Source organism: Cetorhinus maximus, chromosome 9 (genome assembly GCF_964194155.1).
Source record: "Cetorhinus maximus chromosome 9, sCetMax3.hap1.1, whole genome shotgun sequence".
Taxonomy (NCBI): Eukaryota; Metazoa; Chordata; class Chondrichthyes; order Lamniformes; family Cetorhinidae; genus Cetorhinus; species Cetorhinus maximus.
Genome location: NC_135887.1, coordinates 20121568 through 20142692, shown reverse-complemented (window position 1 = coordinate 20142692; position 21125 = coordinate 20121568). Strand labels below are relative to the sequence as shown.

General features: G+C 41.1%; 1 protein-coding gene across 2 annotated transcripts in view; it reads right to left on the bottom strand.

Moving 5' to 3' along the window:
* cltcb (clathrin, heavy chain b (Hc)) overlaps positions 1–16837 on the bottom strand; it is an 82311-nt gene extending 65474 nt beyond the window's left edge. For both annotated transcript variants that reach the window (XM_078548212.1, XM_078548213.1), the window contains exons 1-2: positions 16704–16837; positions 16398–16592 (exon numbers count right to left, since the gene is read on the bottom strand). In XM_078548212.1, coding sequence (XP_078404338.1) covers positions 16398–16439 — 42 coding nt within the window. In that variant the 5' untranslated portion in view covers positions 16440–16592; positions 16704–16837. The remainder of the gene's footprint in view (positions 1–16397; positions 16593–16703) is intronic.
* Between the last annotated feature and the right edge of the window lie 4288 nt (positions 16838–21125).

Below are 21125 nucleotides of genomic sequence, written 5' to 3'. Positions count from 1 at the left end.
GTCATACCTAACACACCATTTGCAACTCCTCAAGATATGGAAGCAGTCCATGCCCAAATGCAGCAAGACCTGGACAATATTCAGGCTTGGGCTGGCAAGTGGCAAGTAACATTCATGCCATCTCCAAGTAACCATCTCCAACAAGTGAATCCAACTGTCACCCCTTGATGTTCAATAACATTATCATCACTGAATCCCCCATTATAAACATCCTGGGGTTACCAGTGACCAGAAACTGAACTGGACTAGCCATATAAATACTGTGGCTACAAGTGCAGGTCAGAGGCTAGGATTCATGCGACGAGTAACTCACCTCCTGACTCCCCAAAGCCTGTCCACCATCGACAAGGCACAAGTCAGGGGTGTGATGGAATACTCCCCACTTGCCTGGATGAGTGCAGCTTCCACAACACTCAAGCAGCTCGGCACCATCCAGGACAAAGCAGCCCCACTTGGTCGGCACCCCATCCATAAACATTCGCTCCCTCCACTACCAACGCAGTGGCAGCAGCATACACCATCTACAAGATGCACTGCAGCAACGCACCAAGGCTCCTTCGACAACATCTTCCAAACCCATGACTGCTACCACCTAGAAGCACAAGAGCAGCAGATAGATGGGAACACCACCACCTGGAATTTCCCCTCCAAGTCACTCACCATCCCAAGTTGGAAATATATCACTGTTCCTTCACTGTCACTAGGTCAAAATCCTGGAACTCCCTAATAGCACTGTGGGTGTACCTACATCACATGGACTGCAGCGGCTCATCACCACCTTCAAGGGCAAATAGGGATGGGCAATAAATGCTGGCCCAGCCAGTGAAGCCCACATCCCATGAATGAATAAAAACAATGGCCTCAGGGGATGTCCACAAGTTCAACATACAGGTCTAACCTGGCAGTAATCTTCAGAACTAGGCCTATCTAGCAGGTCAATGAAAGTGCAACATCTGAAAGGTCATTAAGCATTTAAGACAATTGAGAATTCAAGTGCACACACAGGATAGGGAGATGCTGCGCAATGTTACTGGGGCTGCTACCAGGTCTGCACATCAGGAATAGATATCACCTTGACCTTGTGGTGTAATTAGCCTGGAGTCTATTTGGAGATATTTTCCAAATTTGTAATATTGTGAACAGCATTATCTCAGCCCTCTAACTGTTCAGTTCCAATCTATGGAAGCTGCAAAAAAATGTAGGTTCAATTATAGAACAGAGGAAATGTAAGGTTTAAAGCAAGACACTGACATGAATATTTGTTACATCAGGGAGCAGTAGCTCAGTCTCATCTGAGCTGAGAAATTGATTTGTAGGCCTGTGGGAAGTCACCTCATCTTGCTTTATTTGTTCTTAATAGTGACCATTTTAAACCAATGTACATGAATTAATCAAACATGAATTTTAAAATACAGCCTGGATTTCATGTATTTACACCCAATTTGTGCAAATCAAAATTAACAGCCTACCATGTTGCAGAATTAAAGTAAATACAGCCAAATCAGTCTTGATTTACTAATCCTCTGCCTGAACAGATCTTTCCCCATAATGACCAAAGTTCATTTCCATACAAAATAACTGTGCTGATATGGGAACATAGGAGCAAGAATAAGCCAGCCTGCTCCACCATTCAATAATCATGTCTGATCATCTACTTCAATGCCTTCTTCACCCCACCCCATCTCCATATCCCTGTCATTGACAGATTTCTAATACTAATCTCTGCTTTCAACATACTCAATGGCTGAGCTTCCACAATCCTCCAGGGTAGAGAATTCCAAAGATTCACAACCCAAGTAAAAAAGTTACATACAAACATGAATGAGGAGCAGGCCACTACCCTTCAAGACTGCTCTGCTAATCAATAAAATGGCTGATCAGATTTCAACTTCAACTCCACATTCCAGCCAACCCGATACCTTTCACCCCCTTACTCATCAAGAATCTACCTATTTCTGCCTTAAAAATATTCAAGATTCTACCTCCACCACCTTTTGAGAAAGAGTTCCCAAGACTCATGAAACTTCGGTCTTAAAAATAGGGATTGCCCATTTAAGGAGTGACCTCTAGTTCTAGATTCTCCCAAGGGGGAACATCCTTTCCATATCCACTCTGTCAAGTCCCCTCAGGATCATGTTTCAATCAAGTCGCCTCTTACTCCAAACTCCAGCAGATACAAGCCTAGCTTGTCCAACCTTTCCTCAAGACAGCCTGCCCATTCCAGGTATAGTCTAGTAAACCTTCATCTTATAGGCTTCCCCTTATCTTGAAATTGTCATTCTAGGCTCCCCAACCAGGGGAAACATCTTACCTCCATCTACTGTTAATTATTTTATATATTTCTATGGGATCACTTCATTCTTCAAAAAGCTAGAGAATACAGGCCAGTTTTCCCCAATCTCTCTTCATAAGATGTTGCTGGGATGGCAGAGCTAAGTCTGATGAACCTTTGTTGCACTCCCTCTACGGCAATAATATCCTTCCTAAGGTAAGGGGGATCAAAACTGCATACATTACTCTTGGTGTGGTCTAACCAAGGTTCTATACAATTTAAGCAAGACTCTGCTACACCTGTACTCAAATCCTGTGATAAGGCTAACATGCCATTAGCTGTCTGCTGTCCTCAATTGCTTGCTGCACTTGCATATTAGCTTTGTGACTTATTGACAAGGACACCAAGGTCCCCTTGTACATCTACACTTTCTAATGTCTTACCATTTAAGAAATACTCTGCACATCTGTTCCTCCTACCAAAGTGGATAACCTCATTTTCCATCTGCTATGTTCTTGCCAACTCAAAGCCTCGAAGCTGTTTTGCATCTTCCTCACCTTCACACCTAGCTTTTTCATCTGCAAACTTTGAAATATTACATTTGGTCCCCACATCCAAATCATTGATATATAGTGAACAACTGGGGCCCAAGAACTGAGCCTTGCAGTACCCCACTAGTTGACAAACTGTCAACATGAGAATGACCCATTTATTCCTATTGTTTTCTGCCTGTTAGCCAATCTTTAATCCATGCCAATATATTACCTCCTATTCCATATGCTTTAATTTTTTGGGGGGGGACGGGGGGGGAGGGGGGGGGGGGGGACTCTATCAAAAGCCTTCTGAAAATCCAAGTATACTATATCCACCAACACCCCTTTATCAATTCTGTTAGTAACATCCACAAAAAATTCCAACAAGTTCAAACATTTTCCATTCATATATCCATGTTGAGTCTGCCCAAATTATCCAAATGTCCATTCACCACATTTTATAGTAGATTCCAACATTTTCCCTACTGATGTAAAGCTAACAGGTCCATAGGTCCCCATTTCCCCTCTCCCTTCCTTAATGGGATGATATTTGTAAGCTTCCAATCTGCAGGAACAGTTCCAGAATCCACAGAATCTGGGATCACCACCAATGCATCCATCATCTCTATAGCTACCTCAACACTAGGATCTAGAAACCTCCAGCCCACAGGACCTGATAAGCACCATTAATGTCTCCAATACAACCTTCTTAGTAATTCAATTCCTCATTCTCCCTCATCCTGAGATTTCTTGTATCTTCATTGAAAAAATGCAAAAGTAATCATTTAGCTTCTCTGCAATTATAAATTCTCCTGACCTGCCTATAATGGACCCACATTGACTTTAGACATTTCCTTTTTACACATCTACACAAGTTTTCACATTTGCTAGCTTACATTCATGTAATATTCTCCTTTTCAATTTCTTGGTCCTCTTTCGCAGTATTCTAAAATGCTCAGGTTTACTATTTCTGGCAAGTTTATAGGCCTTTTCTTTTAATCTTATACAATCCTTACCTTCCTCTCTTAGCCACAGTTGACTGACTTGTTAGGTTTTTGTGCCATGAAGGAATATATAGTTGCTGTAAACCATATTAGTTCTTTACATAGGTAATGTCTTTATAGTCATACCTTCATTTATTTTTCCATCCATCTCTGCAAATTTTCCCCTCATACCTTAATTTCTTTTCTTCAAATTTAACACCCTGGCTTCAGGTTGAACTACCTCAATATAAGATTCTATTATATAAAGGTTCTTCACAACAAGATTAATTAACCCTTTTTCATTACATACTAGATTTAAAATAGGTTCTCTGGTCAGTTCAACATACTGCTCTAGAAAACCATCATTAATATTCCAGAAGCATCCCCCACAGCATTAATGCTCATTAGGTTTACCCTTCATTAGTCTATGAAGATTGAAGTCACCCGTATAACAAAATGCTGGAAAAACTCAGGTCTGACAGCATTGGGGGGGGGGATCAAGTCTGTTTGACCCTTCTTCAGAGCTCTGAAGGGTCAGACTCGAAACATTAACTGTTTCTCTCGCAGACCTGCTGAGTTTTTCCAGCATTTTCTGTTATTTCAGGCTTCCAGCATCTAAGGTATTTTGTTCTTATATTGAAGTCACCCATGATTACTGTATTATCCATGCTACATGCCTCTAATCTCCAGATTACCACCATGCCCCCACCACTACTGTTTGGTGGCCTATAAACTACCAATGTTTGCAGCCCCTCACTTTTAGCTCTACCCAAACAGATTCCACATTTTGTTCTTCCAATCAGAGATCCTCCCTTAATGAACTGATCCTATTCCTTATCAGCACAACCCCTTTTCCTTTTTGCCCACCTTTGCTCAATGTCCAATATCCAGTTCCCAGTCTTGGTCACCATGTAGCCATGTTTCTGCAGTGGCAATTAGATCATGCCATTTGCCTCTGTGCCTTTATATCATCTACCTTGTTGCAAACAACATGCATTCAGGTAGAGCGCCCTTAACATTATTCCACATTCTAAGCTTAGTTGATGTTTGCCTTTGTTTCACCTGCCTTCTAATTTCACTTGCAACTTTTCTACTTCCAGTGACCAGCTTACTTCCTTCCAATTTGAGTTACCCCTCAGGTTCCCACCTTCGACAAGCTAGTTTAAACCCTCCCCAACAGCACTAGCAAATCTCCCTGCGAGGATATTAATCCTGGTCCTGTTAAGGTGTAACCCATCCATCTGGCATAGGTCCCACCTGTCCCAGAACTGATCACAATGCCTCAAATATGAGGCCTGCCTTCCTACACCAATTCTCCAGGCACATGTTCAATCAATCCCCCTATTCCTAGGTTCACTATCAATAGGTGAATTAAGACATTGCAAAACTGGCAGTGAAATTTGAAAGAGAAAAGTGACCGACTTTACACTAGAAACAATTGAGTTACTTGCATTCAAAGATGACACCTTTTCCCTCCATTTACACATCAGGTGACCTACAGCAAAATGTGGGCAATAGGGTAGTAATAAAATAGAGTAGTAATAAAATAGGACAAAGATGTTTCCACCTGTGGGAATCCAAAATTGGGGTGACAAATACAGGACAATGAACTTGCATCGTAATAAGGAATTCTCAGGTGGGTGGTATTCATCATCACATGGAGTAGCTGATGCATTTTAGGTATGAGGGAGAAAAGAGGACAGCAGCAGCCTTAGAGCATAACACCAGTATTGGCTTGTTGGACCAAACTGCCTGATTCTATGCAACTATAGTTAAGTGGACATAAGCCAACCTTTTTGAAAAAATGGATCAAATCCCACTATATTTTGCCTGTTCTAACGATTTCTATATCTAGATAGAAAACCGTAGAACAGCATTTGGGTTACATTATAAAAGAAATTTGAAATTGAAGCTGGGCTAACAGGAATCTACCAAGCCCACAAAAGGGCTATTTAACTTGTTTCCCCAAACCAAATGATAGTAATTGGAGCAAGACTTAAACAAGTCAGACTGGCAGTTATAAAGGCAAATTTTAGACCAAACTATAAACAGTAATGCACTGAAAATATTTTGTGCAAACAGCAAACCTACCAGGTGAGACAGCTTCAACCACAGAACATTGTTATGACTGGAAGCATTGACCTCCAAGTGATTATTAACATATCTTTACTGAAAGAGCCAAACTGGCTGATACATCCAGCAATCCAGGTGAGGTGAGTGACTGTCCTCAAAATCAAGACAGCATTTGGTTAAGTGTGGGAACAAGGAGCCCTAGCAAAACTGAACTTAAGCACTGGCTGGAGCCATACCAGCACAAAGGGAGATTGTTATTGGGGAGGTCAATCATCTCAATCCCAGGACATCACTGCAGGAGCTCCTCAGGGTACTGCCCTAGGCCCAACCATCTTCAACTGATCAATGACTGTCCCTTCATAATACATCAGAAGTGGGGATGTTCATTGTTCAATCAATGTTCAGCGCCATTTGGAGACATCAGGTACTGAAGCAGTCCATGTCCAAATGCAGCAAGACCTGGACAATATCCAGGCTTGGGCTGACAAGTGACGTAACATTCGCACCACACAAATGCCAGGCAATGACCATCTCCAACAAGAGAAAATCTAACAATCACGCCCCCCCCCCCAGTATCAACATCCAAGGGGTTACCATTGACCAGAAACTGAACTGGACTCGCCATGTAAACTACTGTGACTAGAGGGGCTGGGAATTCTACAGTAAGTAACTCTCCTCCTGACTCCCCAAAGTCTGCCCACCATCTACAAGGCACAAGTCAGGAGCATGATGGAATACATTCCACTTGCCTGGATGAGTGCAGCTCCAACAAGCAGCTCAACACCATCCAGGACAAACTATTTGGCTAGCGCCCTCCAAGTCTGCTCCTCTACCACCTAGAAGGACAAGGGCAGAGGCATGGAAACACCACCTGCCAGTTCCCCTCCAAGCTCCACCATCCTGACTTGGAACTATATCACCATTCTTTTAGTCACTGGGTCAAAATCCTGGAACTTTCACAACAGCACTGTGGGTGTAACTGCACCACATGGATTGCTGCAGTTCAAGTGGCTCACCACAACCTTCAAGGGCAAATAGGGATGGGCAATAAATGCTGGACTAACCGGCAACGCTCTCATTCTGTGACCAAATAAGACTTCCCATCAAATAATTTCATTGCATCTCAGTGCAAGAGATTTCAGATTTGTTTAGTATGGTCATTACAGATCAGAAGAAGTTTAAGAAAAGGCCCAAAGATAACAAGGCCCCAAGAAGCTGCTTTAAATGCACCATTGCACTTTATTCCACCTCCTTATTGCTTCATGGGATGCTGCACTACCAGTTTAATAAGTAAGCCTTAGTCAGTGGCGACCCAGATAAGTTTTGAAGACCAGCCACCAGAAAGTTTAATACTATGCCAATTTCTACTAGAGTGCTTTGATAACATGCCCCGTCCTTCAAGAAGCTCAGCTTCCTTAAAAGCTAAAATTCTGAAAAATCTGTGGCTCAGCTTAACCCCTATGGCTGAAGGCAGTTTGAATGGAACACCATACCATATTAGGCTGCATTCTAGTTTTAACCCCATATTTCGATCAAAGGCACTTATTCTACCAAGAGTATAACTGACAGCCCCATGTATTTACCTTCAAGCCTTCAATCCAGGTAACATGGAACATTTGAGGCCCATGTTTGGCAGTTATGGCACCATTTTAATTTGATCTGGGTACTTAAAAAGCAGCTTGTGTAAGGGGGTGGGGACAAAATTAAATCCAACCCTAGATCTGTTCTTAACTGAAGTTAATGTGCAGCATGGATCATTTCCAGTCTGGATTGCAAACAGTTAAGGCAGCATGTTAAAAGCAGAGTGCTACCACAATTTAAAAAGTTGTGGAGGGCCACAATATTAGCTGAGGTGCAGAGTTTTTATAGTAACTAGGATTCTGCTAATTTCACTTCAAGACCTAGATTGGGTCAGTTTTAGTATCCAAAGTGTGCTGAATGATTACAGACTGGCAGTCAAGGCTGCAAGAAACCAATCACCTAAGCAACTGTTTTTTTGTTCATGGGATGTGGGTGTCACAAGCTAGGCCAGTATTTATTGCCCATTCCCAATTTCCCTTTGAGGTGGTGCTGTCTTTAATCACAGCAGTCCATTTGTAGGAACACCTATAGTGCTGTTAGGAAGGGAGTGCCTAGGTGGAGGCCAGTTGGTCCATCTGGTTTCATTCCTTTGACTTTGTAGCCATTTGATACAACTGAGTGCTTGCTAGGCCATTTCAGAAGGCAAGTCAACCACTATCTTGGGTCTGGAATCACATAGGGCAGACCAAGAAAGGATGGCAGATATCCTTCCCTACAGAAATTAGTGAACCAGATCGTCTTTCAACAAATGAAAATGGTTTTGTGGTCACCATCAGGACTAAAAATCTGGAATTAGAAAAGATAATCTAATCTGAATTCCACCAACTGCCTTTGGGAGATTAGAATATTAGCCTGGGCCTATGGATTTTTGTCCAGTGACATTACCACTATCTCCCCAAAACTGACAGTTAAAGTCCAAGAGATAGAGTGCTGAGTAACAACAGAAAAGTCAACATCTTTCAATGATTTTTCTTCACTTTGTACATTATCTTAATGGTCTGGGTGAATTAGACATGCCTCAGATTTGTTACAAGCCACTAAGAGGGCAGCAAGGGATCCCATATAATCCACAGTTCAACCCCATCTCCCTCCATTTCCACTTTATATCAGATGGAGGGATACTATCTTTAACCAACATGGGCCACTATCAAGAAAGTCAGGTGGAACAGACATACTGAACAGGTGAAGTGAATACAAATAAAATTCAGAATTTCAGCCATCCTAGGCCACATGTCCATCAAAACAATGTGTCAACTGCACTTAAAAGCAGGTCTTAAAAATTGTGCCAGACAAACGCCACCTTGTTGACTGGGAAATTTTAAAATGTTTACACCATTCAATTGTCATTCCTCAGACATCTGAAATATCACTTCAGTAACTCAGTCAAAATCCTTACTGAAGGAAAACTTTCCAGGAGTCATGAAATTATAGTGCATCACATCCCACTAGACATGCTTCCAAATTCATATCCAAGAGATTAGTTTTCTGCCTTAGGTATCATTCATTACTTCAACTTTATAGTACTCCTGTACTCATTTGGAACACTAAGAGTAATCTCAAGGCCCATGAATACACACTATCCAGTTCATGATTAGGATCAAGCTATTTTATCTTTGATTAGAACTGATATCAGCTTGTCCCTTGTGAAATGAGAAACAGAAAATGACCTTGACACCAGCGAATTTATGCTTGGACTTGGGAGTAATCAGGGACTCCCGTTTTTTTTTGCCAGATCATTAGAATGAATCCAGAGTCACATTTTACAATGGTAATCTGTCAGCATTAGTGCAGCTATCAGTCCCATATAGGTGGGCAAAGTTCTCAATTTTAAAGCTGTAGATGGCCCATGGACAGCTAAGTAAATGGAGGCACCATTTGGACCAGCATTACTTTACATGAAGCAACAAATTTAAATTTCATGTCAAACCATGACCCCATCAATAATGTAATGTGTCCCCATCCCCCAAGTACCAACAAGGTTAATTTACTGAAATTGACCAAATATTGGGTATTGAAATGCCTGAAGAGTCATACTTACCATGTAAAACCCAACTCCTTTTGCTGTGCAAAGAGACCAAGGGCTATAATTTAAAGTCATCTGTCATTTACAGCACAGGCAGCCATTTGTCCCATGCTGGGATTTCTGGATTTATATACAGCCAGTCAAACATTTGCAGCAAAATCCAAACTAGTCCGTCATCATTTACAGTAGCAAATCACAATTTGTGGCCAGGTTAAACAAAGCAATCTCACACCTTCAACTGAAGAGATTCCCAAAATGGACAGAAAGCCAAATCTTCAGAGCATAAACATCAATGGAAGGCTTCTGAATAGGGACTACCAAGAGCTGCACCTTGCTTCAGTTGGAATAGGCCTAAACCAATAGTCATTCAAATATTGGATTCTAAAAGCACAGCAATCTCCTGATACCTTACCTTGCAGGCAGTAGACTGACTTTAAAAAAAACAGAACACATACAAGCATGCCAGTGGCTGCTTTCAGCCAGGTGGTGTCATCTGGACAATCAGGGTTAGATTTGCTAGCATAATATCCAGTCATTTCAAGTAATCAAAATCCTGGAAATAGTCTAGCAGCATCTGACATTGACCTGATGCATTAACACCATCTCTCGAGGTGCTACCAGCATCCAGTTCTTTTCTGCTTTCATTAAGCACTTGGTGTGTATCATTTTACTAATCAAAGATCAACAAAATTAAAGCCATCCTCTTCCATGCCCTTGTGCCCATTATTGAAATGCACTCCTGGCCAGCCTCCCACATTGCCATCTTAAACTGGTCACTCAAAACTCTGCTACCATATCAAGTCCTGTTCATGCATCACCCTGTGCTTGCCAACCTATACCGCCATTTAATACTCTTGGTCATTCAACAACTCTCGAAAATTCTCTGTTTACAAATCCCTCCAGGGCCTCTGCTGATATTAGAGGGTTGAGGCTGCAGAAATCTAATTTTGCTGAAGTATCCCATTTTAACTGCTCCATCATTGGTGCTGCAGCTGCTTTAACCCCCAAACTCTGGAAGTCACTCCCTAAATCTTTACCTCTACCCTCCCACCTACCCCTTTGACCATCTGCCTAAATATTGCCTTGTGAATCAGTGTTAAATTTTCTATGAAGCACCTTGGAATGTTGTTTGATAAAAAAGCCATGGTTTTTGCAAAACAGAAGGCTTGCTGAGGGTGCTATTATATTGAAGCCAAGGAATGGCACTGAGGGGAGGCACTTCAAGTACAGACAAGAGCATGCTCTTTAGTTAGCTTTTAATGGCAATTATGCAAAAAATCTCTAAACAAGGGACTGCAATGATTAGATATTAAATGAGGTAAGCTTAATGAGGGAGGTACACATTTCATTCTGAATAATTTCCAAACATGCAGTGCTCCAATACTAAAATGTTCCAAGTTCCCTTTGAGCTTCTCTTTGTACTAGAACAAACAGGAGAAGCACAGCAGAACTTTGGCAACACTGATGCAGCTACATCGCCACTCTATGCCAAGAGCATGGATGCATTAAAGTATTTAGTATATCCACGCCAGTCGATTAATTTAGGCCTACCACTCCCAAAGAAAAATTAAGCCAACACATGCACTAACTGTACAATGGAGTTGAAAGCTAGGAAATTCAAAATCAGTATGCAGGCAGCTGATTCTCAGTTATCCTGTGTTAAGCCCTTTACTGAAGAAAGGAAACTTGTTTATTCCAATTCTAGAGCCATGGTTTGATTTTAAAAAAAGCTGCCAAGTGAACAGCTACAACTTCAGATTAGTGCAGCTTAATATAAAGAGCTAGTGAGTAAATACTACAACCAATGAACCACCAAAACAAAGCATACAGCTGGAAACATTAATACAGCATTTGTACTCTGAAAATACACAGGAAGACGACTGATTTAAAAACCCACTGTTTCTTCTGTGTCAGACACTTACCGGAAGTGGATGGGTTTGACAAGATGCCAGTTTTCTGGGTTTAAAATCAGATTTGTCAATGTTCGGTGTAATGTAAATCAATTCAGTGAATTGAGACAAGATAAAATGGTAGTTGAAGGTAGTTTCAAATATAACTATTGCATGTGTATTTCTAAGCTTCTGGAGGATTTAAAACCATTTTGTTAGCTACCCATCCCAAATAAATTTAGGAGAGCTTGCTCATTTCTAACAGTGCAAGAGATTTGGAATCTTAGTTTACTGCACTTGGTAAATAATGTACAAGAATATAAATGCGTTACAATTGTGCTCTGCAACTGAGGCTGAACCAGCTTGCAACTTGTCACATTTCCCCCAGAAATAAGTTTCTGACCAAAGACCACCCATTTCCATCTCGACAACATCACTTACCATTGGCCTGCCTTAGCTCATCTGCTGCTGAAATCCTCATTCATGCTGTTACTTCAAATTTGACATTTCATTTTATACTGCATAAACTCAGGCAGTTTTGGATGACATTTTCTTACTCACACCAAGACCTGTGCACCATCTTTTGCTGGCCAACATTGGCTCCTGACAATTAAAATGCTCATCTTTGGTTTTAAATCCTCCATTATCTACTCCTCCCTAATCTTCTGCAGCACCACAAGTCACTTCTGCGCTTTAATTCTAACCTCTTGCACATCTGATTTCAGCCCTCCATCATTGGCAGACACTTTCAGCTGCCTAGACCACATGCTCTGGAATTCGCTCCCTAAACCTCTACCTTCGTCAAACTCCTTAGAACTCACCTCTGACCAAGACTTTGGGCTTGTGGCCGAAAGTGGTTCAAATCTTTGCTCCAGTGAAAGGGCTTTGAACATTTTACATTAAGGCACTACTTAAATACAAAGTTATAGCACTAGGCCTGCACAAGTTTGAACCAATTCAGACAACTTACATCACCTGTTAGGGCAACAGAAATGCAGGGGTTGCTGAGTTTGCCTGTGGCAAATCAATCACGAGGTGCAAGTTATAGGTACTCAAAGATTACTTTATCAACTGATTTTACTGGATGCTAGGTGACAAGTACTTCTAATTACCTGCTGGCAGTTCAACAGCTGACATTCCCCCTTAATCCCATACAAAACAGGTTAAATAAACTGATGGAGCAATTAGAGCCAGTTTAGACCAAGCGGAGGAAGGGAATGATGCAGAGAAAAAGCTAAAAACAGGAATCCCATCTGCTCATACACAGCAAACCTTTAGCCAGGTTTGCAGTAATAAAGCTTCTGGTTTTATTATGCAGCAAAAGATATTTCACAATACAGAAGCTAACCTTGGCTAGGGAGCTGACCTAGTCCAGAAATAGGCAGAATTGATCAAAATAAACAAAGCTATAAAGATGGAACAAGTGTAGCATGAAGATTCAATTCCATATGCAGGCACAAGGAAGACTGTCAATTGTACAGTGGGACAGGAGAACTGCATGACAGTAGTGGACAGGAAGCTGCTGGCTGGAGCACAAGGCTATGGAAGGATTTGAAGGTTATGGTTTTTTGAAGCTGATTCAGAGTGGGGTTACAAATAGAATCAAATTATCAGTAATAATTGCTACGTTAAGGACAGTGAGTGCCTTGGAAGTTCTGTTGATCTGGTAGATAGAGGTGTGGATACAATATCAGGTGAGTCAGTCTTCAATGTACTGACTACAGAAATTGAAACTCCACTCAGTTGAAATTGTGTAAGCATCCGTAGAGGAAATGGAAGGGTGAACTTTCTGGGCAGGGCAAAATACAACAGCTTTGCCAATGTTTAGCTACAAAACATTGCAGCCCATCTACAGTTCATGTTAGTCAACCGACTTAACAGTTACATGCAAACATTCCCCCTGTTGCTACCCACACCAGGCACAATATAGTTCAACTGATTACAATTTAATTCAGTTAGAATAATTTGACACATTACAATGACATTCAAATATGTTAACATGGAGTTCAAGTAAACATAAAAGTACCTTAAAGGACAGTAGTCCAACAAGATTCAATAGGCTACAATGTGATTTACACTCACCACAATTGGAAGACTATTGCTCTTTCAATGGTTGGAGTGTTCCACACTAAATATACCTTGTAACAATCAAAATTAACCAGGTTCCAATCCAACATCTAAAGCAATTTTATAATGGCCAAGAGCAAACAAACAGATGCACTATGGAGCCAGTAAATTGCTTTAAACTATTTGGTAAGGCATCAAGTGTCACCTGCTTACAGCTGTGATTTGCTTCATTACTTTTTAATCTCATTAAACTGGCAGTGTTTCTAGATTAGAACATTCTCCTTTAGTTGTTAGTACAAGCAGTGATGGTCAAAGCCCAGCTTTTATTTTGCTCGGCCCTGATCTGAAGTACCTCAAATGTTGAGTACAGAAGCAAAAAGGCTACAAAGCTACAAAGTTTAAGATGCAGAGTTTCTGCAGTGGTCAGAGTAACTCGAGTGATACCAAAGCGAGTGATACCAAAGATCAAAAGCTACTCAAGGCAGCACACCTTGTTTGCACTCCAACACTGCTCGAGGTCATTACATTGATTCTACTGATATTATGCAGATTTGCATACTAGGATACACAAGGGATACACTGATAGGTTCTCAGTTGGAAAAATTGAGCATGTTTGTTGCAGCACACATGTACAGGCGAAAACCAAATTATAGATACAGGCAGACAGATATTTGCTTATTTTGCAAGGGTGCTCAATATGCCCCCTCCTGTAAAGGTGTAATTATTATATTAGGGACTGAACTGGCTGCCCACCCTCAGCAAGGAAATGGCCAATTAATTACCAGAGGTCACAAAATGCAGATTTAAATATTCCAACCCAATGTGATTGGTAAGAATGTGGTCAAGCATGTGACTTAAATTCACGTTTACATTTTATGCAATTAGAATGCAAAATATTAGACAATAACTTCTGCCCTATATGTAATTGCATACTAAATATGCCATATTCACTACAAGCCGTGATAGTTGATCAATACTTCACCAGCCAACTTACAGGCTATGAACAGCATGCATGGCCCAGCTCACAAACAGCTACATGGATTTTGCATCCGAAACTGACTAAGTCTAATACGATTCTCTCCATAATTACCCCCACCCCCCCAACCCAATGGCCTTTTGGACCTAGAGAAAAGTTGCGCAAGTCCAAATAGCTAGTAAGCCAGCAGGTTTTTTTTTGGCTTGCCTTTTGAAAAAGAAGTTATCAGCACTTAATTTACTAAATGGTCACAAAAATCATTGCCTGGAGTCCCTTTACTTGCATGCTATGAGTACAAAGTTCTTAGCAAAGGACATTACAGATTCGAGCAACAGGTCAACCAGAATTTATACATTTTTCACCAAGGCTGAGCCTAGCTGAAATATCACTGACCAGTTAAGAAGAGAGTTTCTAATTGAAGCAGAGCTTTGTCATCAGCACCACTACCACCCCAAGCTTAAATGTTCAAAACATTTGGCTACCCATTTACAAATGGGTCCATAATTTTAGGAAACAAATACTGGAAAGAGGCATCTAGTTTATTAGCATCTCCATGGAAAAGGTAGGTTAACATTTGAATGTATACTTTTAGAATATAATTTTTTTTAGTTATAATACCTTTTGCCCATCCCCTGCAAAGGGGAAAGTGTGAATTACACAGGTAATAAGAAAGGAGCAAATCAAACACCTCCACTTACTTTTCAAACCACAAGTTTAGTTTTAGAGCTAACAGGCGATTAAAGGAATTTCAACTAAATTCCAATCATTGAGGCACACAATGATATTGTGTCATTACAAACGATTTTTCTACATTCCAAACAACTCCTACATCACCAGTCCAAGTAATACCCAATTAGATTTTAGCTACAGGAACTCTGCATCTGAGTAATCATTTTTTGAATAAAAGAATTAACCTAGTTAGCTTAAAACATTTTAATTTATAAACCCAAACTACAGTGAACAATGTATTACACACCTGCTGGTTACTGGTGAAGTATTGGAAGTGCATCCAACTAACATGTCTTCACTTACAAATAGTGAAAGACCAAGATATTGCTAATCTATATACACAAGTTAAAACATTGCAAACCAAGAATTAAGGGTATATGTAAATTTGTACTTTAACATTGTAACAGCACCTACCCATTATAGATATACCATGTACACCAGCATTAAAACTACAAAGTATTCAAGCATTAAACTTTAAAATTAAATTGGGTCTTAACCTGAAGGCAAAGTACTTTTTTTTTTAAAAGCACAACTGCATTACTAATTTACTCCAGAACTTTCAGTTAAATTACAGGCAATTTAAAACAATCAAAAAAGTGGTCATTTCATTAATAACTGCCATTAACAAATTAACATAAGGGTTAGATCATAAAACCTATGCAGTGCATCAATTTACAACAAGGGAACTCGAGGTGGATTTCAGATTAAAGTATGCAGGTAATTCAAGTCCATTGAGAAATAGGTTTCGATATGAAACCGGTCTCCTTCTGCATCAGACGGGGGTGGGGGTGGGGAGAGAACATTTGTGGGTGGGAACTAAATGGGCTCCAGCATTTAGCAAAACTATCATAACCCAACCTCACTCCCTTGATAAAACACAATCCTAGAGCAACATCAGCATTTCCTGGGCCACCAGGAAGGTGAAGCATTATATACCAGGGGTGGGGTAGGAAGAGGAACAAAAATATAAATCCATGGGTGGGCATTCCCAATGTGTTTCCTCATAAGGGTGACATTGTGGAACTGTGCCACGGTGTAATTCAAGGTTGAACCTTCCCCTAGAAACACTTTGAAAAAACATATTTGTGAAGGATTAGGGGGGGAAAAAAAAAAAGCAAATCCGGATTAAACATTTCAGACAGAGGGAGATTATAGGGAAGGGTTTCTGGTGTTGAGAGTTGTGGGTGGGATGACATTTGCTCAGGGCTGGGACTGAAGCTCAGGCCGGGGTTGGAGCCTCGGCCTCGGGGAGATTTAAATCTTTCTCTTACCTGTAGATGCTCCTGGAAGCGGATGGGCAGAATCTGAGCCATGTCGACGACGACGACGATGTTGTTGTGGAGAGAAGGTGGGGGGGGGGGGGAGAAAGGAAGAGACCTGGGAACGGTCGGTCGGGGCTCGTCAAGTGAAACCTCTGGGAGAAAAGCGGCGGCGAAGGAGGAGGAGGAAGGAAAGGGGGTGTGGATCTGTGTGTGAAAGAGAGAGAGAAACATTATTTTTAACACCGAATTTTACCTCAGGTGACTAACGTCAGGGGCGGGTTACCGACCGAACCGGGTGTCGCTCTGAAGCCTCACCTGCGTCCCTCAGCGGTGCCGCCTTAGCTCGGCTGCCCCTCGCTCTCTCTCTCCCTTTTATAAAACCGTCGAAGCGGATGAGCCGCAGCGGAGCCTCAATGGCGGAAAACCGGAAGTAGCGCAGCGCTACACCCGCCCGCCCGCGCGGTCACACCCGCACCGGCCACCCCCCCCGCCCCCCCAAATCTCTCTCTTCCCCTTCCAGCCACGGCAGAGGAGGAAAAGAGGGAGTGCACCGGCTCGAGAAAATCCCCGATTCCTTCCCCACCCCTCTCCCACTCCCTCCACACCTCTCATTTATTCAATTCGACATTTAAAAAACATTGGATTTGGTTTGGGTCCCCCCGATCGGTGTTATTTGTGTCTGTGTTTTCGAGGAAAGCCGGGGGGACTATTTTTGTTCGCGGAGGTCTCATATTCTGCCACATCATTGGCACGTGACGTGACGTCGCATCCGCCCTGGCTTCCGGGTTTTTCCACCTCCCTTCCGCCTGCTGGCTTCATTCATTGAAAAGTTGGCGTTTATCTGGAATGTTAGAAGGTTGCTGTGCCTTCTCTTAGTAGGGGTTTACATTATTTATCACAACGATTTTTATTCCAATTATACGCGTATTATAAAAATTTACATAGTCGTAGATTACTCGTTACAGATAAATTAAATAGGTTTATGATTTTGTGCATTTATCTTCTAATCTTAAATCTTTTAAAGAAAACATTTGAATTCATATAGCGTCTTTCACAGCTTCCCTCCACCCCCAGGATATTTCAAAAAAGCAATTACAGCCAATTAGGTACTTTTAAAGTATGGTTACTGTCATAAGGAAGAAAATGCAACAGCAAATTTGCATATAGTAAGATCCTATAAATAGAAATGAGATAAATTATTAGATAATCCTTTTTAACAATGTTGGTAAAGTGATAAATGTTGGCCCGGACCTGGGAGAGAACTGCTTAGCTCTTCAAATAATTTATGTTCACCTATGAGGGCAGATGAGGCCTCTGTTTAACATCTCATCTGAAAGATTAGATGTCAACCGCACAGCATGCCTCTCAATACTTAGCACTGCTTCAGACTGTTTCTTAAATAATTCCCTGTTTTTGATTTTCTAACACACTGTATACCATGTATTCAGCATCTTTGAAAAATAACAACATCAATCCTATGTTTACCTTTTATTTGTTGGAACATGTGTCCCCACACCTGTCAATCACAGTTTACCCTGCAGTGGCGTTCTGGATTTATCATTGCTCTAACATTTGTTATCCCTTGTGTGGTAATCTCTCAGTCACTTCCTTTCAAAGCCAAAAACAACATCATTGGCTCTCCCATGATCAAGGATGATGCCTAATCAGGGTTGTGAGCTTCTGCCATGGGTCATCATGTGACTGAACAGGCCAACTCTCAACCCGCAGGACTTTGGGCACATGGGATAGGACATCCCATGAGGTAGTAGGATCCGAAGTGCATGATTTGCTTCCTTTTCTCCCTTGCCACCGCTCTACCTCATCATGAAGGTGTTTGCACTCAACCATAGAATACTAGGGGATAGCCTGAAGAGTATCGGTATTTATCGTCCATTCTTTAAATCTTTTAAAGAAAATACTTGAATTCATGTAGCGCCTTTCACAGCCCCACCTCAGGCCATTTCAAAAAGCAATCAAAACCAATTAGGTACTTTTAAAATGCGGTTATTGTCATAAGGAAGGAAATGCAGCAGCAAATCTGCATTTAGCAAGATCCCATAAATAGCAATGAAATAAATGTTCAGATCGTCCACTGTGGATTCATGATTAAAAACTCGTTGATAGAACAACCTGTATTTAAAAGACACTTTTAATGTTGCAAAATGTCCTGAGCTGCTTGACACCAAGCCAATGAAAGAAACATTAGGGCAAGTGAGTAAAAGCTTTTTCAGAAAGATAGCATCTTAGAGGTGGAGAGGTTTAGGGAGGGAATTCCAGAGTTTAAGGTCGAGACAGCAGCCATTAATTGTGGAGCAAAGCAAGTGGGTGATGGACAAGATGTCAGAGTTACAGGAAGAAAGAGTTCTCGGTTGGTTATAGTTGGAGGAGTCTATAGAGATAAGGAGGGGTTAGGTCTCAGAAGGATTTGAAAACAAGGATGAGAATTTTAAAACCGAGGCATTACTGGACTGGGAACCAATGTAAGCTACTGAACACAAGGGTGATGGGTGAACAGGACTTGGCATGATTTGGCCAAAATCAGCTCAGCCATGATCTTATTGAATAGCGGAGCAGGCTCAAGAGGTTGAAAAGACTATTCCTGTTCTGATTTGCATTAGTCAGTTAATTCATTCTCTGCACAACCTCTTGTCTTGATGTTTCAAACTGAACCCAGTTCTCAACGTGTAGCCTGACCAGAGCAATATAGTCAAAACCTATCATCGACAAAAAGGCAGTACATTAATCATGGGTGACTTTAATCTTCATATAGATTGAAAAAATCAAATTGGCAGAGGTAGCCACAAGCGAGAGTTCATAGAGTGTATTCGGGACAGTTTACTAGAACAATATGTTGTGGATCCAACCAGGGATCAGACTATTTTGGATCTGGTAATGTGTAATGAGGCAGATTTAATAAATGATCTCAGAGTAAAAGATCCCCTAGAAAACAGTGACCATAACATAGGAGAATTTAGCATTCATTTTGAGATTGAGAAACTTGGGTCAGAAACAACTGTGCCAAATTTAAATAAGGGTAATTACAAAGGAATGAGGGCAGAGTTGGCTAGAGTGGACTGGGAAAGGAGTTTAGCAGAAAAGACGGTTTAATAAAATAGTTCATGACTCACAACAAAGATATCCCAATGAGGAAGAAGGATTCTAGGAAGGGGATAAACCAACCATGGTTAACCAAGGAAGTTAAGGAGTGTATCAAATTGAAAGAAAAAACATACATTGTGGCAAAGAGTTGTGGTAAGCCAGAGGATTGGGAAAGTTTTAGAAACCAACAGAAGATGACAAAATAAAAAGAGGGGGAAAATAAACTTTGAGGGTAAACTAGCAAGTAATATAAAAACAGACATTAAGAGCTTCTTTAAATATATAAAAAGGAAGAGGGAGACCAAAGTGAACATAAGACCCTTAGAGAATGAGGCTGGGGAAATAATAATGGGGAACAAGGAAATAGCAGAGGAGTTAAATAAATACTTTGCATCAGTCTTCATGGTAGAAGACACTAATAGCATTCCAAAAATACTAAATAATCAAGGGCTAAAATAGGGGGGGTGGAGGAGGAAATAAATGCAATAACTATCACTAGAGCAAAAGTACTAGGGAAACTAATGGGGCTAAAGGCCGATAAGTCCCTTGGATCTGATGGGTTGCATCCTAGGATATTAAAGGAAATAGCTACAGGGATAGTGGATGCACTGTCGGTCATCTTCCAAGAATCCTTAGATTCTGGAAAAGTCCCAGAGGATTGGAAAACTGCCAATGTAACACCCTTATTCAAAAAGGGAGGGAGACAAAACCAGGTAACAATAGGCCAGTTGGCTTAACATCTGTCATTGGGAAAATGTTAGAGTTCATTATAAAGGATGTAATAGTAGACCATTTAGAAATGCATAATATAATCAAGCAGAATCAGCATGGCTTCATGAAGGGGAAATCATGCCTGACAAATTTATTAGAATTCTTTGAACAGGTAGCATGTAGGATAAAGGGGAACCAGTAGATGTAATATATTTGGATTTCTAAAAGGTGTTCGATAAGATACTGCACATAAGGCTATTTCATAAGATAAGATCTCATGGTGTTGAGGGTAGTATATTAGCATGGATTGGCTAACTAATAGAAGACAGACAGTTGGGATAAGGGGAACATTTTCAGGATGGCACCTAATGGAATGCCACATGGATCAGTGTCAGGGCCTCAATTATTTACAATATATATTAATGACTTGGATGAGGGAAATGAATGTACTGTCGCCAAGTTTGCACATGACAAAAAATAGGTGGGAAGGCAAGTAGTGAGCATGACACAAAGAACCTACAGAGGGATAGAGACAGGTTAAGTGAGTGGGCAAAAACTTGGCAGATGGAATGTAATGTGGGAAAATGTGAGGTTACGCACTTTGGCAGGAGGAATAGTAGTGCTGAATATTAAATGGAGAAAGACTGCAGAAAGCTGCAGCACAGAGGGATTTAGGGGTCCTTGTGCATGAATCCCAAAAAGCTAACATACAAGTTCAGCAGGTAATAGGGAAGGCAACTAGAATGTTGGCCTTTATTTCAAAGGGAATGGAGTATAAAAATAGGGAAGTCTTGCTAAAACTATACAAGGCACTAGTTAGACCACACCCAGAATCCTGTGAACAGTTTTGGTCCCCTTATCTAAGGAAAGATGTACTGACATTGGAGGCAATCCAGAGAAGGTTCACTTGGCTGATTCCGGGTATGG